At 30.9% G+C, this 26,927-nt stretch overlaps 1 protein-coding gene across 1 annotated transcript; it reads right to left on the bottom strand.

The window, feature by feature from the left end:
• Window positions 1-21,527: 21,527 nt before the first annotated feature.
• Window positions 21,528-23,653, bottom strand: LOC129311032 (L-type lectin-domain containing receptor kinase IX.1-like). The gene is made up of 2 exons (XM_054952971.1): window positions 23,300-23,653; window positions 21,528-23,212 (listed from the first exon to the last, which is right to left on the bottom strand). The coding sequence occupies exons 1-2, from the start codon at window positions 23,601-23,603 to the stop codon at window positions 21,645-21,647; spliced, it is 1,872 nt and encodes a 623-aa protein (XP_054808946.1). The 5' UTR covers window positions 23,604-23,653; the 3' UTR covers window positions 21,528-21,644.
• Window positions 23,654-26,927: the final 3,274 nt, after the last annotated feature.

Consider the following 26,927-nt stretch of genomic DNA (forward strand, 5'->3'; position numbering starts at 1 on the left):
GATCATTATGAATCACTCAAAGGGGAATCCATCTGGAATGAAGATATAATAATTGAGAAAGTTTAGTGCAGAACAGACTGGTGGGTTCTCCATGCTGTACTGTGGTCAATGATATTATTTTAATTAATTAGGATAATATGATAAGGCAAAGTCCAACTTTGCAAGCGTAGATCCTGGAAAATGTCGGGACAGTTTCTTGGGTTGATCTGAAACTGTTAACATATGAGTGGACTTGAAAATTGTTGTGCCAGATACATTCATGCAGGTTTTTGTCTATTTTTCAATTTTTATTTTCAATTATTTGTTAATACTGAATAGATTTTTAGCAAAAACGGTTAAAAAATGGGGTTTGCTAAACAATTTTATCTGTTGCCGTATTTGACAGTTGTTTAGATAGAAGTTCTTGTTATTTAAATTAAAATTGAAAATGATATTTTTTTTAAATGATTAAATATTCTAAATATTCTTAACTTTAATTTTGATCAAATTAACTTTAAAAGTCGATATCTCGAAAATATATGAAAATCGATATTACAACCAGGATATATAACATATTTAATTAAAGTAAATATGAAATATGACATACAAAATTAAAATAAATATTTAATGTTTTTGAAAACTCTGACAAAGAATGGCAATCACTTCTACGAACTTCATTACAAGAGGAAAGATTTTGCATTATTACATTTTTGTGAATATAGTTATGATAATTAATAATTTTGATACTTTTTTAACATAACTTTATTACACAACAAGAATGTTTAAATCCTAGATCTTTACCCCCACCCTATTTTTATCGTGTAAATTAGTCTCGAATAATGGTGGTTTCATATGTTTGAGAGGGGGAAAAATCAATTTTCTGTTTTTTATATTAATAAAATTGCTTTACAATTACTTAGAAGATTTTTTTTAAAAAAAGCTAATTAATTAAAACATCAAAAAAATTAAACTCTAATTTTTTAAATATATTGATCTCCCTAACAAACATTGCCAAAATCATGTCAACTTACACAATTCTTGTAAACTATCACTACTAGAAAAATGCAAATTAGCAAGAAAATTTAGCGAGGAATCATCTATTCCTCTCTAAAATACCAAGTTAGCGAGAAAATTACTGAGGGATGTTGATTTCGTAGCTTGACTTAAAATTAGCGAGGAAATTAGCGAGGGACTGTCAATCCCTCTCTAAAATGAGAGAATTGGTGAGGAAAATAGTGAGGGACTGTCAATCCCTCTCTAAAATAAGATAATTAGTAAGGAATTTAGCGAGGGATTCTATCCCTAGCTAATTACTACAAAAAAATTACCTTTTGACAATGACTTTTAATTATACATTTAATTATTTTCATTTAAAAATAATAGTTAAATTTAAAAATTAACTAAAATATTCATAATAAAATTATTTAATATTTTCTTTATTTTAAGTTGATTTTCATTAATAAAATACTATTTTATTAAAAATATAATATAAAGAATAATTTAAGTAAAATATAAATATTTTTAACATATTAATAATTAAAAATAAAATTTAATATGTATATGTGTGTATTTTTATAATATATTGTTTGATATATTTATGTAGTTAAATAATATATATATATATATATTTAATTTATCATATAATGCTTGTAGGTGCCTTTTAGTTCAACTAACAAAGAAGGAGAGCACAAAACTTGGAAGGTATGAGGTCAAGGGTTCAAACCTTGGCTTTGGCATAAACATGATGAATATATGATATAGTAAGGAGCAAGTGACATGGCACAAGGTGGACAATGATGTGTCATGAGTTGTCGCACATGTAGTGAGTGATAGGACACGAGATGGTAGGTGACATGGTGGTTGATAAAATATAAGGTTGTTGATGACATGTCACAAGTTGACATCACATATGGTGGGTGATATGGCATAATTATTTTTAAATATAAACATATTTAGCGAGGGATTAGTGAGGGATTCAATCCCTAGCTAATTTTAGCGAGGGATTCAATCCCTCGCTAAATCCCTCACTAATTAGCGAGTGAAATATAATTCCTCACTAAATTTAGCGAGCTCTTTTTTAGTTACGAATTTAGTGAGGAATAAAATTCATAGCTAAAATGCAATTCAACTATGAAAAAGGGCATTTAGCGAGGAATTCATTCCTCGCTAAATTCAATTTTTCTAGTAGTGTATATATCATTCACAAATATATAACACAATTTTATCTTTTTATCATAATTTTATGAATCAGTTACATTTATGTTAAATCAAAATCATGACCGGATGCGCGCGTTAAAAACAATAATTAATGTGAAAAAAAGAATAATCAATGGGTATCAATCAATAATTCATCCTTAGACCCTACATGAGGTGACGCTGATGTACCTGAGAGGGACTTTCATATATGTAACATATTATTTATATTACGATTACTGGTTAACGCACAAGAAAATCGGTAAACACAAAATATAAATAATATTGTATGATAATTTCACAGTAGTTTGTAAAATATATTACTACTTCATTTTCAAGTTTGAAGAAGCATTTATCATATTTTCTTCAAATTGTCCCTTATAAAGTCAATGTTTATTTTCACTAAACAAGTGAAACATATTAATTACTGTAATAATTTAGTCCAATTTTTAAATTTTTAGATATAATAATTATACTTAACTAACTTTTTTAAACTATATGAATTAGTAGGACGGAGACAGTATGCCATTATAATTATATTTATAACACATTATTTTATTGAAATCAAGAAAATTTTTAAAATTCATTAATCAAATCTAAAAATTAAATAAATTTTCAACTTTTTGTCCTGATTAAATATATCTATTTTAATAATATACTTTCTTTACAAAAAATATAAATTTTTTTACTAATATTTAATGAGAATAAAAAAAATTTGTAACATGCAAAAATATTTTTCTCTCCCCACTTTATCAATAGGACAAGAGGGAGTAATTAAATTACTAGGCTGGCCAAAAAAATATTGTAATTAAATTGACCATGGATATAAGGTAACTGAATTCGTACCGTACGTGTAACAAACCTTTTGGACTTTTTCATGGATAAGATCTAATGTTTTTGTTGAAGTTCCGTACGTAGTTTGAATTCCTCGCCGGCGTGACTTGATTAGAGACCTTACAATAAAAAACTGAACAATCATTCTTAATCATGTTTATAAAACAATCAATAATTGTGCTGATTAGCTTACTCGATATGTTCTCAGAGATAGTCTGAATATTAAAATTTTAGGTAAATCATCTTTAGGGTGTAATAATTTTTTGACCGCTGATATAACTTAATTGTTATTTTTGCACAGTTTCTGTCATGGCCTTTCTCATTCCAACCAAATAAAAAAAAAAAAAAAGAATTCCTCGCCCGCGGTGTTTAATTTTTGCTCCCAAGCGTTCCATGTTTATAGATATATGGACAATTTTATTTGTACATTGTATGAATTTTCAATGATCAGCTTTATCATCGATTTGAATGGTTAACCACAAAATTTATTTGAAGACATTTTCTAGAAGCTTATATTTGCAAAAATATAAGGTATTGATTAGTTGTTATACTTTTTTTAATTATATTTCTTTTTTTTTCTTTTGAGATTACAAGTGGAGGCAAAAGCTTAATTATTGAACAAGCAAAATGTAAAAAATCAACCTATATCCGTGGAACGGTGATCGAGATCGTAGTCCCGTGAGAGCAATATACTCATCAGCAGGTGATTCCATAAACGTGCTTAATTATTGGTTTGAATTGTGTGCATTTCGAGCAAGCCAATCACTACATGTATTTATTTATCTAAATATATGGTCGTATAATGCCTCTTTATCTTGCATGAGCAGTTTTCTAATGTCTTTTGAAACTCCAAAAGTAGGATATAATACATCTTGAAATTTTTATGTTCTCAATATAGCTTTCCTTGAATCTGAAAACAATTTAACCTCTTTGAAGCCAATGTTCGAATTAAGTTTAAACCTTTTCTTATGCTCATTCCAGCCGTAATGTAAGGGTAATATCCGAGCTTTATCTTAACTCTACCTCTCCAATTATTGTGTATTCACCTCATATAATTCAATAAGTTCTCTGACTATACCCTACTTCATATATTATTTTTTTTGAAAGAAAATGGTTATTCCAAATTTCAATTATCATTGTATAAAAATATAAATATTTAAAAATATCCTTCATTTAATAACCTTAAATCTACATTTAGTTAGAATTAAATAAGGAGAGATAAAGAATAATATTAAAATAAACCTATTTAATAAAATTTTAATATTCTCAAAATGTCTTATATTTTAGACATTAAATCTCTTTTAAAGTGTCTTATAATTTAGTTTGGAAGGAATATCTTTCAATTTTACCCATGTACAAATGATTAAAGAAAGAATTTAATTCTAATTTAGTGTTTACATTGATTAGTGGTGGACTGAAGACCTTAGCTCAGTGGGGGCAATATTTATCATTTTTTAAAAGATTAATATTAATAATTATTATATAAAGATATATTTAAATTTTATATTAAGTATGTTATAAAAATTATATTTTCCGTTAAAAATTATAAAATTTATAATCTTATACTATACTAAATCATTTTTATCAACTTTTAACTAATTACAAACAGCTATATAATCATAAACTCATGCTCATTCCATAATATTTTTTAATTATATTCTCATTAAATATTTTATATAAGTATCTTAATAATAACAAGTAAAATTGGAATGAACCATCTTTTAAAAGAAATAATAAATAATATAAGGATAAAATTAAAAAAAAAAAACTACCCCATACTTTATATTTTAGATCATGACTTCAAAAGTCCTATATTAAAAATCTACTCACTTATTATCATTTTTTTACCAACAAAGAGAAACTCATTAAGCAAAAGCAAAGAAATCCAAGTGCAACAAACAAAATAGAAGGCGTAAGTAATGACAACTACAGACTGGAAAATTACAGAGAGAAAACAAATCATTAGTCACTGCCTTCTGTTTTTATTTTTAAAAAATGTATTTTGCTTCTCACGCAATCTGTCCCTCGCACACTATTCATCTTCTTCAAACATCATAGTCTGGAATCAACGGTCCCTCCCATACTGTTCTTTTTCTAGCCCAAAAAAAAACAAAGAAAGAAAGAAAGGAAACCAACAGTCTCTCATTTCCAGCCTAAAAAATTAATTTCGAACCTACTATTGAAACATAAATCCTTTGAAAGAGAATCCAATGTATCATTCATCATCTCCCATTCTCAAATCCCCCCTCTCTTTCTTCAATCTTGTTCACAGTGGGTTCAAATTTGCAGAGGAATTGGGGGCATCATGTAAATTTATTACTCATTAACTTGGTAATTTTAGAAATTAAGGAAAGGCACTTGCTCACCCTCAATTGAATGTAGATTCATCACTGACATTGATTATCGAACATTGCGTTTCCTCTATTTAAGAGTAAAATTAGAATCCTTTTTTAATTTTAGGACAAATTTAATGATTTAATCACTTTTTCTTAATTTCAGAAAGGTGATTAAAAATGACTTATAACAAAAATTGAAGAAAATACAATTTTTTTTAAAAAATAAAATTTCAATTAACGTCTTTAAAAATTATAAAATAGTTATTAATGCTCTATGTTATGAATGGGAGGGAGTAGGTTGACCAAGATACTCTTAATTGGAAATAGACTAAAAAAGATACTCGAGTTTTACATGATGGGATTAATACTATTTGTACATGTAATTGAGATGGAAAAAAGATATATGAAAAAAAAAAGTCACTATCAGTATTCATGGTAGAAGCTTTGGCCCTAAAAAAAAAAACTTTAATAATTATAGTCGACTTACTCAATGCAAATGTAATTTTTTGGAGTGATTGTTTGTCTCTTATGAACTGTGTGAAGGAGCAAAGGTCTAACCTTAGTGAATGGATCTGTAGAGGTTTGATCTTAAATTTAATTGATCTTATGACATCAAATGCTAGGTTTTCTCTTTCTTTCACTTAGCATGAAGGTTATAGTCGAGAATAAAGGCTAGACCTGATAAATTGCCCATTTAAGTCACTTTTAATAAGAGTTTAGGCTTGAAAAATAGCCTATTTTTAAGGAAACCAAACTTCAAAGCCCAGCCCTTTTAAAGCCCAATAAAAATAAGCTTGAGCCCAGGCAGCTCGTCAAGCCAAATTCTCTTTTATTTTTTTTCATTTTTCTTCCAAAAAGCAGCATTTTGTTTGTGTTAAAAAAACCCCAACCAAAGCTTAAGTCAGACTCACCTCTCGTCGTCTCTGCTCACTATAAACTTACAGTTACAGCCTCTTACACACAACTCTTGGCCTCTGTCTCACTGATAAGACATTACCTTTCCTCCTTGTCTCTGCTCTGCTCTACTTTCCTCCATCTCTCTTCTCAGTGCATGATGAGTATGACTCGCTTCTCAGCTTTCCTCCTTCCCTAGCCTCTTATCTCTCCTTCTCCCATACTCCATCATGCATGCATGATGAAGGACATACCTAGAGATCTCACGCATAGATTGCTTCAGGTCACGGTGCTTGCTCTTTAACTCATAGATTGCTTCAACTTCACTTGTGATGCTCACTCTTTAACTTGCAGTAGTCAAGATTTAAGTCACTGCTTCAAGTCTCACAGTGCTCCTAATTTAGCCTTTAGTATCTCTGTTTCTCTGATTCAGGTCTCTCTAACTTGAATTACGGCATATCTCTCTCTGTCTCTTTGATTCACATTCAAGTTCGTTCTTACTGTTCATGGACTTCAAATATAATCCTCTATAAGTCTTCTTATTGCTATAATTGTAATGTCTGCCTTGACATTATCAAGACAATGCTTATACACATCGTTGTGATAACTAGGATTAAATAAAATCCTATAAAAAAGTTATCACAACCCAATGATTTAAAGTTAATTAGTTTAGAGTATTAGGATCTCAAGAAAACTCTTTTTAAAATATCGTTTGAACTCAAACCATGGTTAACAATTAATTTAGAACAATTACGGAAGCATAGAAATCAAATCACATCAAATTAAGCTAAAACAAGTCACTTTTCAAAAATTCTAGCCCGTCCGCTACATCGGATGGCACAGAAGAATGAGTCCCTCGAAGGCCCTTTACGTCGCGGCGGGCACTTACTATCATGACAATCCTTTAAACTTATGAAGCATGCTATTTTTTCGTCTGATGTCCGATTTGAGTGGTTCAAGTGTCCACACGACTCTTTGAACCCTTTAGCTAATGACACCGGTTTCATACTCAAACAATTATTCATTTAAAAGATGGACACCCGAACCCAAAATAGTTTGTTTTCACCTTAAAACACACACAATGATGTCTAACTCACAATATCAAATGCCATTAGCCCCAGAGACACTTTGACCACCTCAAATAGACCATACATAACGTGACAACTCATTCATATTACACAAATAAGTATTCACACCCAAAATGACCATTAAAACCCATTTGACAATAACACAAAGGGGTGGATTGTGTTTAACACACACATCAACTTGGTCATTTCAGGCACATAATTCACTTCAAATTCATCACTTGTAATTGTAATTTGGCCTAATACATACATATAATTCACCACATTAACCTTAGATTAAGATACGCACACTTATAACAAATCTATACAAGTAATCTCCAAAATAATGTCATGTTCCTAAGTTGGCATTATATATTGATAATATTCATTACAATACCCAAAAAGAGAAAAGGAAAGAGCTATATAACTAGGCTCTTCACTTTTCAAATGCTCCTTCTTTCCCCTTACCCCTACTAGAACCCTCACTTGTAAAATATAACTAGAGGGTGAGATAAACATCTCAGTAATCAATATAGTTCATCAAATGCTTATTGCTATAAATAACCATGATAAAGTACTAAAACTAAGGTAATATCAAGTATACCATATTTATGAGATAAGTGCATCTTTTCACAACCATTCCATATAATTTCATACTAGCATGATCATCTAACCACTGAACCTCTAATGCTTCCCGACATGAAACTATAGTCTCTCCTAGTCAATTACTTACTATCCCAAGCACACTTTCGGTGGTAGAAATACCCGGCCAAAGGTAATCTAACCCACCTACAGATTATAATTTTTCCCTCTCACGCACTTGTGAAAGAGGCATCATTGACTCCTAATTGTACCCTAATGGGTACTAGGGAGTTGTTAGGCTGCCTAGGTGTCCCTATAGTAACAGTCCCATATAATGTTGTACCAGATGTCCCATGGTGCCAGCTTGACTATATGAATTTTTTACTCACATATCTTCATACATACACATCTCCATATATCTTAGATGAACTCCTACCTTTTATGATCATGCTTTTTTACACTTATTACTGCTTATCCATATTTCCACCACATTTACTCTCATATCATATATATATATATATATACACACATATATACATATCCATTGTAATCAATGACTTTTTGAAATTCATTTCACAAACTAATGTTCATGCTAAAAATTCATTTTTTAATATCAAATCATGCACAAAATTTGTAAACAACAAGTTCATCAATTTTGTATTTATTTCTGCATAGTTATAATAGTTAATAAACATAATAAACTATACGATTACCTCAACCCTTTGTTGCACAAAAGGGTTACCGTGGCTCAATATTAGTACCACACATTTTATACACATGATATAGCTTAAGCAATACTCAATCTACACAATCAAGTGACAATAATCATTTACCACTCCGGTTAACCTGAATTCACTAAGTTCTAAGTGCCTATAACACCCAAATTCCTCTTCTAACAATATCAACCATTCCCAAACACTCTAACCATCCTATTAAACATCCCCACATACTAAAATGACTAATCAATATCCCACATTGTCTCAAAATCTTTAAATTATGCCTCGCGTTTGTTCAAACCCTTACTAAAAATACTCAATCACCACAAAACTCATAAACTTAGGGTTAGAGGCTTGATTTACTTAAATAAACCAATAGGTTCGGTCTAAACCTAAGAGAACTGAAATCAAAGCCCCCATTGCCCTAAATGTCCAGATTTTTGCATAGGGAGAGGAAGAAGAAAGGAAGGCTTACCCAATGTATATGAAGTTTGAAAGGCCTCTAAAATCACGTTGGAAGCAATTCCTCGTAGCCACAAGTCTCCCTTCATCGCTGCTCTTAAGTTCCTTCTTTTTCTCTTCTATTTTTCGAGTCTGATTCGTGATCTAATAAGTGTAGATTTCGCATGTGTGCCGTGGCACATTGACACTCCCACTGTGGTGTATGGCACAAAAAGTCTCACAAAATTTTAAACTCTTTTCCGTGCCATGGCCAACTCAAACATCGACCTAGCCCTTTTCTAAGGCTGTCTAAGGATTTAAAAACTATATTAATCTCCCACAAACCTCACTAAATCAATAATTTATCTAAATTAACCAATTTACCTTTGGAAGTATCAAATTTTATGAATTGAAAAAACTTAAAATATTACAGCAATCATGGCATATTTTATTTAAATTTGATCCACTATATTGTTTAAATTTAATTCAAGTCTCCTTATTTCTACAATTAAGGCATGTTTGTTTAAAATTGATCTAGTGTCTTGTTTAATTAATTTATAGTGTTTAATTTTATTTTAATTTTTTTGGAACAAGGCTAGTAGGCCTTGGCTTGAACCCTTCAAATAAGAGCCAAGCTTCATAAAAGGGGTGAAAAATGGAAAACAAGGCTTAAGGGCTCAAGTCCTTATGGGCTAGGCCGATAAGGGCGGAGCTCACCTGTTTCCTAACTCTAATGAAGGTAACAAGCCAACTGATCATTTAGCTGTTGTTACTTGTAAGGATGCGTGCCCTCTATGGTGGATGGTGACACCATCACTTCCCTTGTCTAATATTCTAGCTATTAAAGTCATGGGGCCTCTTTGAATTTAAATCAACCTTCTTCTGGGATTGACAGACTAGGCATTGGGTGATGATTGAAGCTTCTCGCTTTTATTTCTTTTTGTTTATGCCCTGTCATTTTTTCCTATGTGGTTTTGGTTTCGGTTATCTTTATTTTCAGTATTGCTAATATATTGTTATGATCCCTTTTGATTTGGTTATGGAATGCATATTTTTTTGGTAAAAAAAACCATAGCACTTCATCATCAAAAAGTCAAAAACAAGAGTCGCCAAACAAAGGACACCCTCTATGTACTTTAAATATTAGTAAAACAAGTTTAATTTGAATTCTCTTGCATGAAAAGGGAAAGTCTCTTAATGTATTCAAGACCTTTAAAGCAGCAGTTGAATTAAAATCTAGCAAGTTGATCAAATGTGTGAGATCTAACGGAGGAGGAGAATTTTATGGGAGATATACTGAGACTGGCAGGAACCCTAGACCATTCGCTTTGTACCTTTAAGAGCATGGCATTGAAGCTTAGTATACTATGTCTGGCACCTCGCAACAGAATGGGTTGCAGAAAGGCGAAATTGTACTCTTATGGATATGGTTAGAAGCATGATCAGTCACTCCTCATTGTTGAAATTCTTGTAGGGTGATGCACTTAAAACTACTGTTTATATTTTGAATCAAGTTCCTAGCAAGTCAGTTCTAAAGACTTTATATGAGTTGTATTTTGAAAGGACTCTTGTGTTGAAGCATATGCGAGTTTGAGATTGTAAAGCATAGGTAAAAGCTTACAATCCACAATAGATGAAGCTTGATGCTAAAACTGTTGATGGTTTTTTCATTGACTATTGCATCAGATCTCATGGGTACAGATTCTATTATCCAAATCACACTATTAGGATAATTAAATCTGACCGAGCTTATTTCTTTAAAGATGCCTTAGATAGTGGGAGCTCTGTGCCTAGGTATATTACTTTACATGACGAAAGTAGTATTTTGCCTATGTCTATCTTGACAACCCCTCATATTAACAAAAATAATGTCGTAGATCAAGATGAAGCTAAAGATGAACTATCTTTAGAGGGTGATAGGGATCTGGTTATTGAACTAAGATGGTCCTACAGGGTTCGTAGGTCTGCTATTCCAGATGATTACATGGTGTATTTGTAGGAATTTGATTCAGATGCTATTGATAGTTTAGACTCAATATCTTACCAAGAGGCTATTTCTAACTCATATTCTTCTAAATGGTTGGAGGCTATGAATGAAGAAATCACCTCTATGTATCATAATCACGTATGGGAGCTTGTAGAGCTGTCAAAAGGTTTTAAACCAGTGGGTTGCAAATGGGTCTTTAAAACAAAATAAGGAGTTAGAGGTGAAATTGATAGATATAAAACTAGACTTATAGCTAAGGGCTACAACTAGAAAGAAGGTATTGATTACACAAAGACCTTCTTGTCGATATCCACCAAAGATGCCTTTAGAGTAGTAATGGCTTTAATTGCACAGTTTAATCTTGATCTTCACCAGATGGATGTCAAGACTGCATTCTTGAATGGTGATTTGTATGAAGAAGTCCACATGACATGACCTGATAGTTTTGTTGAATCTGATAAAGAACATCTAGTGTACAGATTGAAGAGATCCATCTATGGGCTAAAACAGGCCTCTAAGCAGTGGTATCTAAAATTTGATGAAGTTATCACCTCGCTCGATTTTGTTGAGAATGTCTTAGATCAGTGTATCTATCAGAAGTTTGATGAGAACAATTTTGCCATTCTTGTTCTCTATATTAATGATATCTTGTTAGCTAGAAATTCAATGAATTTTCTTAATGAGTAAAACACCTATTGTCTTACATTTTGATATGAAGGACATAGGTGAAGCCTCCTTCATTCTTGGGATACAAATTTATCGTGATAGATCTCATGGTATTCTTGATTTATCATAAACCACTTATATTGAGCGGGTACTTAAGAGATTCAGAATGGATTCATGTTCTCCCTCACCTGCTCCTGTATAGAAAGGGGAGCTATTGTCAAAGTTACAGTGTCTCAAGGATGATAAGAAAAGGGCTGAAATGAGAAAGATACCATACACTTTCACTGTCGACAGCCTTATGTATGTTCAAGTATGTACTCAACCAGATATAGCCTTTGCCATTGGAGTGCTGGGTTGATACTTAAATGATCCAGGTCCGAATCATTGGAAGGCTATTAAGAAAGTTATAAGGTATCTTTAAGGTATAAAGATTCATATGTTGACTTATAGAAGGTCAAATTCTCTTGAGGTTGTTGGGTATTCTGATTATGACTTTAAGGGATCAAAAGATCTTGAAATTGTTGGCTTTTCAGATTCAGATTTTGCCTCTTGTTTGGATGATTGTAAATCCACGATCGACTATATTTTCATGTTGTTTGGAGGAGCTATCTCTTGGAAAAGTGTGAAACAGACACTTACAACAGTTTCATCTATGGAAGCTGAGTATATTGCTTGTTTTGAGACTACACATCACGCTATGGCTGAGGAAATTGATATCTAGCATGCACCTAGTTGAGTCAATATCACGTCCTCTAACAATTTACTGTGATAACAAATCGACATTATACTATGCTAACAACTATAGAAATTCTAGTCGTACAAAGCATTTTGATATCAAACTTATGTTTGTGAAAGAGAAAATTGCTAAGTCTCAGGCTCGTGTGGTACACATTCTGGCACGCAGATGTTTGTAGATCCACTGACCAAGGGCTTACCTGTAGAAGTTTTTTAAAATCATGTAACTTATATGGGTATTGTGAATTCCTTTGATGCCCTGGTTTAGTGAGAGTTTGAGAACCTTTTGTATTGTTGTTTCTCTTTAAGCTTTATTTTCTCCTATGAGTTATGTTCAGTTTAGTTAGATATATCTATATCATTTATATCCTTATAGGATTCAATGATTATGTTGTGGTATGCTATGCATGTCACTTGTTTCCCCATAGGAATCAGTGATTTATGTTGTTATCTTACTGAGTTATGTTTGAAATAAAATTTCATATTTTATTTAGATTATGAGACATTATATCACTTGTTTCCCCATAAGATCCAGTGATTTTGTGGTGTTTCATTTTCTGAATTTTGTTTGTGGTTTATTTATACAACTTGCTTAATTAATACAATCCAAGTAGGAGATTGTTGGAATATTTATTTATTTATATATTAACATTAATTAATAAGTCCAAATAGATTGGTCTTTATGATCTTGTGTGGATTGTGATAGGAGGACCACACAAGTGAGCTTAATGGGCAGAAGCCCAACCCACAACCTAGTAGCTATTAATTATTCTCTATCTCTTAACTGACTAAGTCAGAGATAATAAAATATATAATTATTTATTATTTAAAAAAGCAGTTACCGATCTGATTCATATAAGTCGATCAATCGATAACCACCACACACACGACTCATTCTCTACTGCTTCGTTATCTCTACACTCTTTGAAGACTCTAGGAACCAGTGGGTTGTGCACTTGTTTACACTTGAGGTAATCGAGATTTCTCAAGCGCTCATAAATTTTTCAGATACACATATATTCTTTACTTATTTATATGAATTGAGATACGCAAAGTTAACAAATTCTTCTTGCTATGCGCGTTAGAGGCGTACAAATTGTGCCGTTTAATTCATTTACTTAATTGCTGATGTGAGAATTAATAATTATTCTCTTTTTGTACACACACACACACACACACACACACACACACACACATAACGGGTTAATAAGTATTCTAACATTATTTGGCTGCCAGGATTCTGGCGATAAAGGAAGCTCCGTATTAAATTTCAACACGTAAGGGAAAAAAAAATAGAACAAGGCCAATGGTGGCCAAGCCATTAACCCCACCCCCCGGTTTTTTTTTTTTTTTTTTTTGCCTTTTTCCCGTTGTCTTTATTCTGTGAATGATATGACACAATAATAGATTGCGTGTTAAAAAAAAGGGGGCAAAATAAAAGTTGTATATCTCTGTGATGAATCGAATGAAGAATTTTATATGCGCATAGCTATTATTTTTTTATCAAAAATAATTCTATTTAAAATATTATTAAATATTAAATGTACGCATCTTAAAATTAAGTATTAAATATAAGTATTTTTTTTAAATAAGTATTTAAACTTTGATTTATCATGTTACAAAAGAGTATCCTTTTTGTCAGACTCAACCTCTTTAGTAGTGGTTTATACTTTTGGTAATAAACTATACTCAATGTATATGCACAGGAATAATGATTTTAAAACGTTAAATTATTGAACATTTAAAGGCATTGTTGTTCCTCAACTATTCACTCACAACATTTAGTATCTTAAACTTTTATATAGTATAGTTTCCCCCTTCAATATTTAAAAATGGTGAATTGAGCATCACATGGTTAAAAAATTTAACTTTAATTGTTAGTTGACTTAAAAACTATAAAAAAGAACTTTGAAAATTATAGAAACAGATCCATAAAATTACATATAAGTACTCTATAATAAAATTAATATCAATTAAGTCTCCTAAATTGATTATAAATAACATGATATAAATATTATTTTTTACCCATATAAAATGTCAAAATATGATTCTTACCAACCATTATTTTATGAATTTAATTGATATTAATTTTTTTAAAAATTAAGGTATTTATTTGTAGTTTTATAAGTCATTTTTATTATTTTTAAATTTATTTTTTATTTTTTAGTTAACTAATAGTTAAAGGCAACTGCAATGTGTTCAGTATATCATTTTTAAATATTAAAAAAAACATTACATCACATCAAAATTTAAGATACATAACGCTGAGTAAATAGTGGATGGGCAAAAGTAAGTTAATTATTAATGAAGACTCCGGGCATTTACATGCGCCAGGGTGAATTTTTGTATTTATTAATTTAATCCTCGTCACCTTGTTTGCCTAGGAATTATGTGCAGCTTTTTCATTGAAATTTCTGTCCCTCAAGAGATGCGCGCCCTTTGAGGTGGATGGTGACACCATCCCTTCCCTTATTTAATATTCTAGCTATTGATGTCATTGGAAGCCTCTTTGAATTTGTATCAGCCTTCTTCTAGGACTGACAGGCTAGGCATCGGGTGATGGTTGAAGCTTCGCCCTTTTTATTTCTTTTTGTTTGTGCCCCAGCATTTTTTTCCCCATGTGGTTTTGGTTTCGCTTATCTTTGTTTTCAGCTTTGCTGATATATATGTTGTTATGGTCCCTTTTGATTTGGTTATGGAATGCATATTCTGTTGGTTTTTTTTTTTTTTTTAAAAAAACTATAACACTTCATGACCAAAAAGTCAAAAACAAGAGTCGCCAAACAAAGGACGTCCTCTATGTATTTTAAATATTAGTGGAACAAGTTTAATTTGACTTCTTCTTACTATACTCCTCTAATTCAATATATAAATTACTTTTTAAAAATATAATTTGTTCTATTTTATAAGTCATTTATTAATAAAATTATTTTATTTTAAATTAAAATTTTTAAATTATCTTTAAAAAGTAAAAAAAAAGATAGAAAAAATAATATTACATGATTAATTTATTTTTTATTTTTTACTTGAGAGTTATGTTTAGAACTTTTATTATATTAATATTGATGAGATTGACAAAATAATTTATAAATAGAACTAGAGGGAATTCAGGGACATACAAATTGTACCATTCAATTCATTTATTTAATTGCTGATGTGAGAATTAATAATTATTCTCTTTTATATATATATATATATATAACGAAAAATAGAACAAGGCCAATGGTGGCTAAGCCATTAACACCACCCCAACCCCCCGGCCGGTTGTTTTGTTTTGTTTTTTTGTTCTGGCCTTTTTCCTGTTGTCTTTATTCCGTGAATGATATGACACAATAATAGACTCTGTTAAAAAAAATGGGGCAAAATAAAAGTTGTATATCTTTGTAATGAATCGAATGAAGAATTTTATACACCCACAGCTCTTATTTTTTTTATTAAAAATAATTCTATTCAAAGTATTATTAGATATTAAATGTAAGCATCTTAAGATTAAGTACTAAATATAAATATCTTTCTTAATGAAGATTCGAACCTTAATTTATTATGTTGTAAGAAAGTGGTGCTTTTTGCTAAACTCAACCTCATTAGTAGTGGTTAATATTTTTGATAATAGACTATAGTCAATATATATGCACATAAATAATGATTTTAAAACATTAAATTATTGAACATTTAAAGGCATTTTTGTTCCTCACCTATTCACTCACAAACATCTAGTCTCTTAAACATTTATATGGTATAATTTCTCTCTTCAACATTTAAAAATGGTACATTGAGTATCACATGGTTAAAAAATTTAACTTTAATTGTTAATTGACTTAAAAATTATAAAAAAGAACTTTGAAAATTATGGAAACGGATCCATAAAATTACATAAAAGTACCTTATAATAAAACTAATATCAATTAAGTCTCTTAATTGCTTATAAATAACATGATATAAATATTATTTTTTATCTGTATAAAAGGTCAAAATATGATTTTTACCAACCGTTGTTTTAGAGATTTAATTGACATTAATTTTTTAAAAAATTAAGGTACTTATTTGTAGTTTTATAAGTCATTTATACTATTTTTAGGCTTTTTTAAATATTTTTAGTTAACTAATAATTAAAGTTAATTGCAATGTGCCCAGTATACCATTTCTAAATATTAAAAAAAAAACATTACATCACATAAAAATTTAAAATACCTAACGCTGAGTAAATAGTGGTGGGCAAAAGTAAGTTAATTATTAATGAAAACTCCGAGCATTTACATGCGCCAGAGCGAATTTTGTATTTATTAATTTAATCCTCGTCAACTTGCTTACCTAGGAATTATGTGCGGCTTTTTCATTGAAATTTCTGTCCCTCAAGAGACGCCAGACTTGGGCTCTCTGGAATGCTCTTATAAGCTTCGAACATAATATAATTTAAACGTTTGTCCAAAAAATAATAATTTAAACACTAAGGTTTAGATATTTAATCTCCTACTTAACATATTTTTATCCAGTTAAACTAATATAAGTAACTTTTAATGTGTTAAAAATATTAATAACAACAATTTATCATAGAATAAATAATAAATTAATAATTGATATATTCTATTTTAATTGAAAACAAACACCTCGAATATATAGTACATAAGTATATATACAAGTTTTTCCCTATTTTAAATTATTAAAAAGTAATGAATTCATGAACTAAATTAATAAATTCAAAAGTCCAGTTTTTATTAAAAAAAAATACACATAAAAATGCTATATGTGCACAATGAGGTCGTGTCTAATCAGTCTTTAATTTACAGCAATTCATTTTCTACTATATATATATATATATATATATTTATTTATTTATATATAAAGAAATCACTTAGCAAAGAAGGTAACCAAAAATCAACTGTTTCAGGAATTGAAGCACAACGCAGCTGGTGGTAAAGGATTCTGAAAGAAATGTTGATGAAAGCATTGACATATGACAGATCGATAGGGTTTTGCTTGTGTTCTTAAATTCAGTTTGATCCAGCTGATAACGTGCACCAGTACGTTCTGGGTTGTCGCAGAGACCAACATGTACAGAATATTCGAGTTGCTCAGCATGAGAGACAGAGCTCCTTAGTTGTCACATTAGCCCAAACATTGCTTCTAAATAACACAACTTCAAGGTCAATGGGGACAATTATTATGTAATCCTCAATTAACAATTCGGCATCCACTTGCATATTGTCATGCAGTTGCGCTAGATTCATGCTAACTGCTAAGCAATTCAAAACTAGCTAGTTGTGGGTGATGCTATTCTCTCACATTTTTAATCCATATTTAATCATAACAGTTAATAGTTTTCTCCATTTCAACCATCCTTCTTAAGCACAGCATGAAAAACTTCTTGAGGGTACAATCGGATATTCAACAAAGCCCAGGGCCGTGGATTAAGTACTTAAAAATAGAATGCTTTTTTATTACTTTTTTTTTTTTGGGAATCAAAATATATATAGAGAACTGTCACCCCAGTTTTGGTCATTGTTAAGAATAATTTCCATGTTTTTAAACTATAAAATTCCGTAATACAGCAACGTATACTTTTCATAGTGAAACTAAACTGAACTTTTAAAGCTCTTCTTCAAATTGCTTAATATTGTCGAGATTCTACCACCTAATCAGCCATCCAGTTTCTGATGGAGTGCTTCAAGAAACAAAGCATATATGTGTGTGTGTGTTTTAATAAAGGTACTGAAAATCAAATTAATCATTAAATTGATCAAAGTACTAGTTCAAAAATTAATATTCATAATTCATAATTGAATTGTGATCAAATTGATAACAAACAAAACATTAATTTTATTAAATCAATCAAGATATTGATTTAATGACTTATCAATTCAATGGTGCAAGTTGACAATCCAAATTTTCATACTAGAGTTTTAAGAAAACATGTGACACTCTTGGTTGTCATCCGTTGATGTATATGTTTGGGAAAATATCAATTGAGAATCCAAAAAAAAAAAATTATATCAACTGAAGACTTCAAGATTATGATATTATTGCACTGCATCCCCTTAGTACTTATCTAAAAATAAGTTTTTATATTCCTCTTAATGAAAGAGAAACAGCTATACAGGAAAGCATAATGGGTAATAGATACTTATTTATATAAAATTAACACTAAAATTATTTTTGAATTTTTCTAACTTTATTAGAATAGAATGTCCAATTTAACTTGTCTTATCAGTTTTTTTAACTTATTAATTTTTGAATTGTTTATTGTTAATTACAAATGTATTATTGTCGAAATTTAAATTGATCGATACTTATTTATGCAAAACTACACTTGTCTAATTCAACATAGCCTATTTATTTTTTTAACTTGTTTGTTGGCAAACAGGTTGTTATTAATTATGAATATGTTTTTATCAAAATTTGAATGGTTACTTATTTGTATGAAGTTAACACTTATTCAATTTTTTTGAATGGGTTATTGTTACTTACAAATGAGTTATTGTTTGACTCAGCCGAATGGACAATTATTTTAAACTTTAAGAGTAACTGGATCTTTTGTCATACAAACTTATTTTTAGATAAGTACCACGGGGTATAGTGGATCCTCGCTTGACCTTTATAAGCTAAATCTGAAAGAAAGAAAGAATGTAGCAAGGCAGAATGAAGGATAAACGCAGTTTACTTCGATGGAATTCCGTGCAGCACTTAAGTGGATAACTGATTTGGATATCTTTGGCCCACCTGGATTTTCTGATATTTCTTTGGTGTTCATCAAGTAAAAGGCTTGTGTGAATGTTTTCAACAAGACTAACAAAAAGCTTACGAAGAAAATCCTGAAAAAAAGACATCCACTCTCAGTTAAATCTCTTCAAGTTTAGCTGGTGGGAAAGTCTGCCAGAGCAAAGTATGGTGGAAGTCTACTTCTCACTCTTTAGGTTGTACTAATATTTATTTTCCAGCGTGACCTTTATGTATTTTGTGACTTGGTAATTGTTACTCAATCAAATAAAAAAAAAAAAAGTTATGGCTCTAACTGACACTATAATCGAAGCTTTCAACTAATTATGACGTCAATAATATAAAAATCCTTTATCCACCCACACAACGTAACCGGAAACACACACAAGATTTTTGTAGAAATTTTACAAATAAATGCTTAAAAACTACCGCCTATACATCTTCTACTATAATTTTGTGAGTCGTAGAAGTACTTCGATCGACCAAATGATATGTATATGACTTATCTCTGGTTTATACTGTGGCTCTAAAATATTGAAATGCTGCAAATTTAAATAATTATACATAAGTTATAATTCAACTAAAATTCTACATTTAAATAATTAAATTCAAAGCAAAAACGTAATTTATAAAATATTATTATCTTAAGAAATTTTTTTAACAATACTTTTAGTGACAATTTCAATTTTCACACATGAATATCATCACATAATAGCAATGTTCATGTAAAATTTTTCAAATTAAAAGGTTCTTAGGTCAAGTAATTTTGCACAAGGGAAAAGACGTTTAAGAAACCCAATTTTACCCCCAAAAAAAATGTTGTGTGTGTATCATTTTCAAGTAATTTTACTTAAAATGTATATAGTACATATATTTATAATAATATAAGATATATATATATATATATATATTATATAATTTACTGTGTTCGTATATATAATAAATAACTTTAATTTACAAGCCATAGTGATTTTTTTATTTATTTACTTAATATTAAGGCGTCAGTTCAACCAACCCAACTGACGCCATAATGCATTGATTTTTTTTTTAATTTTCTTATATTGAACAAAATAATTTAATACATATTTATAAAATAAATTTTATATAATATTAGATCATTTTTTAGTTGTATATTAGATATTCTAATGTCAGATATAAAAAATTATTTATTTTATTTTATTTAATCTATTAGTTTTTTTTTGGTAATCTATTAGTATATTTAAAGCTAATAATATTTACAAAATTTAGCTCAAATTAAATTTGGCTCTCAGTTCAAATCTTATCCAAATACAGGCATTTTTTTTATGAACCTTAATATCTAAAAAATTTTAAATAAATTAATGTTTTTAAAAGTTTGATTCCATATTGATAACATATATCATCTATTTATATATAATAAAATATACAAAACGTCATATTATCCATATATTTATGATACATACACATATAGTATTACTCTTCACTAACTATTATGGTGTCATTTCCTCTAGGAAAAATTTATGTCAAAAACAAGTTTTTTTTAAGAAAAAATTACGAATAAATCTTGTATAGTATATTTATTTATAAATAATTTTTACAAAATTCAAAAACCATATCCAACTTTCTTGATACTTGAGTTGTAATTTGTGGTTGGGCTATGAGGACAATGTTGCCCCCATTTATTTGGCTTTCATTGACAACTATAGTTTCACAATTTACAAGTAAACTTTCATAGTTCACAAGTTAAATTTCTTATTTAATATTTCATATAACATGTGTTAATTATGTCTATTTAAGGCCATATTTGGTCTAAGTTAGATGTAAAATTCATAATTCACTTTGTAATTATAGCTTAAGGAAATATAATTAACTTTATGGAGACTCCATATTATATCAAGTATAAGAAAAGATTTTGACTTGTGAATTACAAAATTTTATTTATAAATTATGAAGTTATAGTTGTAAGTGAAAGTCAAATTAATAAAAGCAGTATTGTCTTTACACTCTAACCACAAATTACACTCAAGTCCCAACGACTTGACTGCAGTTTTTGAATTTTATGAAATTTATTTGTAAATAAATTTATTATATTTTATATGATTTTTGCATAAATTATTTAACTTATTTATGATATTGCCACTGGATTAATTACTACCTCAATTCTATAAGAGATTTAATTACGTCAAATTTGTGTTATAGAATTAATATTTTAAACTAGTGTTTATAATAAGGATGGGCGGAGTATTATATTATTATCTAGCTATAATAATATAACATGATTAGCAAGGGTGATTCATGACAAGGTAAGCTTCTTATTAAATTTAATGTACGTACTGAACATATCTTATGTTCATATCTAGGAATCTAACTTGTATTGTTTGTCACAAATGCATAGAGATACTAGATATTATCACAACTTTCAAGATATTAATTATAACAACCTAAACAGCAAAATATACATAGAACCACAGTTTTGACCAAGCCTATATACAATCAAAAGAGTATTTACCAATCCAAAATATAATTAACGACCTGTTTGAAGGGTTGAGGATAAGGAAGCTGCTTCAGAGGTAATTTCTGATGTGGGACCACAATACATGGGAACAGGCTTCTTCAGGGGAAGATCTGGCATGGCAACCTCAAAACATAACACCTGAATTGCTTGTCTAATTGATGGCCTCAAATTTTTATCTGGGTGGACACACCACAACCCTACAGTCATAAGACACTCCACTTCTCTCTCATTATAGTCCTTTTGAAAATTTTTATCCATGGCCAAAGCTAGCTCTCCTCTTCCATAATGATCCCAGACCCACTCAATCAATCCTATTTCTCCATATCCATCTGTCATAAGATCATTTGCCTTTCTTCCTGTGGCAATTTCTAAAGCAACTACTCCAAAACTATAGATATCTGACTCCTTACTAGCCCTACCTGTACTCACATATTCTGGAGCCATATAGCCTACGGTGCCTGCCAATCCTGTTGTCTGGGGTCCCAAATCGTGTTCCATGAGCTTGGCCAGCCCAAAGTCTCCGAGTTTTACATTGAAACTGGAATCTAGCATTATATTGCTGGATTTGATATCTCTGTGAACCACACACTGCTGCCATTCTTCATGAAGGTAGAGAATTCCTGAGGCCAATCCCAACGCTATCCTGTGCCTCACGTTCCATGGAAGAGGAGGCTTCTTCCCTGACAAGTGAGCATCAAGGCTGCCATTTGGCATGAACTCATAAACAAGTAGGAACTCGCCTCCTTCATGACACCAACCGATGAGCTGCACAAGATTCCTGTGTCTTAGCTGACTAATGACCCTGACCTCAGTTACGTACTCTCTTTTCCCTTGCCTTGATCCTCTTGATATCTTCTTCACTGCAACTGTTAAATCTATGTCAGGAAAATAACCTCGGTAAACAGCTCCAAACCCACCTTGACCCAGTTTCCTATCTTCAGAGAAATTGTTGGTAGCTTTAGTGAGCTCTCTGCGGGAGAACCTCCTCGGTCCTGCTCCTCTTTCAAGGTCATCATCCATCGATGTCAAGTTCACACCTTCTTCCTTTTTTATTCTCGTTTTCTTCCTCCTCCAAAGTAATGCATATGCTACAATTGCTCCTCCAACAATCAAAACAACACTTCCTAAAACGGTACTCAGAATCACCGGAAGTGTTGTCTTGTTTTCGTTCTGTTCTGTGTCATCCAAAGTTGAGTTGAACTCCCAAGAGAGAAGAGTATTAAGTTCTCCATACGCTCCAGTTGCTGCAGAAAATCCAACTGTAACCCATTCAGGCAGTGCCTTGGATAAATCAATTAGATAAGAAAGACTAGTGTTCTCTCGAGGACTATGTGTCTTCTGGTATTTCCACGATACACTCAAGTTTTTCGACGTAGAGTTGTAGGTAATCCACACGTCTGCAGGGTCATCACTGTGCAGAGTAGCATTCCAATACGTAGATACTGATGAAACAACAGTATTGTTGTTGATTCCCACATGTTCCGTTGTCTCACCCCATTCAGTGTTTGCGTAAGAGTCAAACTCCACGTGAACAATCTGGCTCTCGGGTGATAGACCTGTTGTGGTGTTATATAGGCCTAAAAAGCCACCAGCAGAATTTGGAGGGATTTCAATACCGAAAGGAGCAAGGAAGAAGCAAAGCCCATGGCCATAAAGAGTTTCACCTTGAGTGTCTATAGTGAAGGAGTAGTGAGAGGTGAAGTCAGCGATGCGTCCAGTATTTGAGTCCCAAAGTTTGACCCTTCTGGCATAGATGACCCATCCTACTTGACAAGTATATTTGTCATTCATGTTGAATGGAACAGCACCAGCCCGAGATCCTGCAGATCCCAAGTAGAGTATGTCGGCATCAGTAGAGCCGAATCCAGACTTCTTAATGTAAAGTGAATCAACGAAGAAGGCCGAGGAGAGGAAGGAGAGTAGCAGAGGAAGAAGATAAGGATGAGGATAGCAGTAAGTATCGGCCATGTCTTTTGCTTGGAAAGGAAGTCTTTACTGGATAGGAAAGGTTAAGACTTTAGCGAGTTTGTACATTGGTGTTCACTATTTATATAAGATCATTATGAATCACTTACAGGGAATCCATCTGGAGTGAAGATATAATAATTGAGAAAGTTTAGTGCAGAACAGACTGGTGGGTTCTCCATATTGTACTGTGGTCAACGATATTATTTTAATAAATTAGGATTATATGATAAGGCAAACTCCAACTTTGCAAGGATATACAGTGGAAAATGTCGGGGCAGTTTCCTGAGTTGACTTGAAACAGTAAACATATGATTGGACTTGAAAATTGTTGTGCCAGACACATTCATGCAGGTTTTTGTTTATTTTTGAATTTTTAATTTCGATTATTTTTTAACAGATTTTTAGCAAAAGCGGTTTAAAAATGGGTTTGATAAACAAATTTGCTCAATTTTTTTAATCTATTTTCGCATTTAATAGTTGTTTAGTAGAGAGACGTGATTGTTATTTTCAAATTAATAAAATCCTATTTGTGACATTAAAATTGAAAACCATATTATTTAAAGGGAAAGACTTATATACTATTGTACTTAGTCGTATTATTTACATCATTTATAATTTATCCAATAAAAATATAACTCCCAAATGACATTAAATACAAATTAACTCTAATATTAATGATAGTGTAGAGAGAAAAGGTGAGAAATTAAATATACATTTTATTATAAGAATAAAATTAATTAAAATAATATTAGATAAGATTTTATTTAGAAGATTTGGGACAGTCTAATTGAGTAGATCATAAATAACATGGTACTTCTGGTCTACCTTATAATTTTTCCTTAAACTTATATATTTAATATACTTTTGTCAAATAAAATCAAAACAAATGTATTTTAATGTGTTAATGATATTAATAACAAGAGTTTGTTATGAAATAAATAATCTATACAAGATTCACGTATTTTAATTTAAATAAAAATAAGTCTATTAAGTATATAAGGGTATGTATATAATATTTTTTCCTTATTTAAATTATTAAATACTTTTTATATTCTATAACTTAAATTTTGATTAAATTAAACTTCACAAATCGATATATTTAAAAATGTATAAAAACTGATATCACAACAAGGATACATAACATTGGAAAAAGTAATTTCTTGGTCCTTATAGTTTTATTAAATTTTGAACAATTCCCTGCGTTTTTCTTCTTGTTGTTGAGTCCTTTAAATTTGTTTCGTTAAATCCATTGCCCCTCTTGTTTAAAATTGTCTAATATAAAATATTTTACCTTATTACATGTTTGTGAATATTATTATTATAATTAATAATTCAAAAAATACAATCATCAATCCCTATAATTTTATTGATTTTTGTTTTTGGGAGAATTACATTAAAGGACCTCTCAAAAAAATTATTAACAAACAAGGACTAACAATAAGTTTCATTAAAAAAAAGTTATATTTTTATTTTAATAATAACCCATTTTATATTGGCCCTTGTCAGTGAAAAAATTTCTTGTCGAGACCTTAGATGTGATTCTCCCTTTATTTTTTGTCATTGTAATTTTTTCAAGTATTTAAAATTATAAGGACTAAAAATTATGTATTCTCTTAATAATTTTGAAAACTTTTTTATGTAACTTTATTATGCTTCAAGAAGGTTTAAACTCTCAATATTTATCCATGCCTCATACTTTCGGTAATAATCCCTACCCCATTTTTTTTTAATAAATACAGAGACAGTAGCAATTGCCAAGATTATCGTAGGCCTCTTAATCCCATCCCATCCTTCCTAATAATCCTTGCAAGTGTAGCAGACAGCTGAGAGATCAAGTAAAAGCTAGGCATCGTGTTGAGGCCCAGCTTGGCCAGCAAATCTATTGCCTTGTTGAATTCATGCATGACGTGTCAAATTCGGGTTAGGGGCCTCTAATGTGTTATTCTCTGATACCTCTTATAATGTCCCAACATCTCAATTTTGTTTTTTTATTTTTCTTTCAATCATTAGCTTTTATATAAAATAAGAGATATCTGGACATCTTGATGTCCCAAAATGGTAAAGATTTATATTTTTTATGATTTTTTAAAGAAAAATATCACAAATACACCCTTTTATTTTTGAAAAATTATAAAAAATACAAATCTTTACCATTTTGGGACATCAAGATATCCAGATGTCTCTTATTTTATATAAAAGCCAATGATCCAAAGAAAAATAAAAAACAAAATCGGGACATTGAGACATTTCAAGGGGTATTAGAGAAGGGCACATTAAAGATTCCTAACGCGTCAAATTCGAACCTCCCACTCCTTGTTCATGAGTTATCTAATGCCTGAAGTGAGATCAAAATCAAGATGTTATGGGTTAGGCGCTACTTTCATGGCTTCCTCCACTTCAATTGCATTAGTCTTGAGGATAACTTTCTTGTAGCCCCTATACCAAACCAGCTTTAGCCAGAGTAAACAAGCCTATAGCTCAGCCAAAAAAATTGTCTCTGCATACCAGGTGACTCATGAATGCACTAAGGAAGGATCCCTTATTATCTCGCAAAATACCACCACACGCTGCCTTCATCTCAGTAGTCAAAAAGCCCCATCAACTTTCACTTTCGTCCATCCCTATAAAGGTGGCTGCCAATCTTCCTTGTTCCACTACAACTCACCTTCCTTTACTTGCTTTTTCATTAACTTGCATCTGGCTTCTGTGCTGGTATCCACCATAACCCTCGCATGAGAGACGATATATGAGAGTCGCATTTGCTTATTCTCAAAGACAAAAGGGTTTCTACGCTTCTAGAGGTTACAACAAATGATCGTAAAGAAAGCTATCTGATCAATGTTAGCTCTACTCCTCCTTCTTGACACGTTCATTGCAACCCAATCAACCAAGTTCACGCTCACAAAGCTGTTCCAAGCTGTAGGATGTATCAACTCTTGCCACATAATTTGAGTTTGTTCACAATCACGAAGGACATGAAAAGTATCTTCAATTTGGGCTTGACATATAGGGCAACCATCATCCCTACTCAAACCCCTCCTTTTCCTTACACTGTTAGTAAGAAGGCTACCTTGATACGCTAGGCAGAGGAAAGTCCTGCAACGTTGTGGGGCATTAACTTTTCACATTCTCTCCCACAGATGATTCATGTTCTGAATGGGTGAAGACAGCATGGTATAAGCAGATTTGACTGTAGACAAACCATTGCTGTCTTTACACTAGTGAACATCCCCCCATCATTGAAACATTCAATGCCGCCTTACACGTTATCCCAAGTTGTTTTATTCCAGACCAAATATTTAATCCTGATCGTATTTCATCAAT

This window comes from Prosopis cineraria, unplaced genomic scaffold (genome assembly GCF_029017545.1).
Source record: "Prosopis cineraria cultivar Desert tree isolate PC_DT_omini unplaced genomic scaffold, ASM2901754v1 PC5, whole genome shotgun sequence".
NCBI lineage: Eukaryota > Viridiplantae > Streptophyta > Magnoliopsida > Fabales > Fabaceae > Prosopis > Prosopis cineraria.

Bases quoted from the DNA above. Each gene is read 5' to 3' on its own strand.
- LOC129311032 (XM_054952971.1), bottom strand. From the start codon at position 23,603: ATGGCCGATACTTACTGCTATCCTCATCCTTATCTTCTTCCTCTGCTA. The intron at 23,213-23,299 runs GTGAAACTCTTT...GTGGCTTTTTAG, and splicing joins CTTCACTATAGACACTCAAG to GCCTATATAACACCACAACA.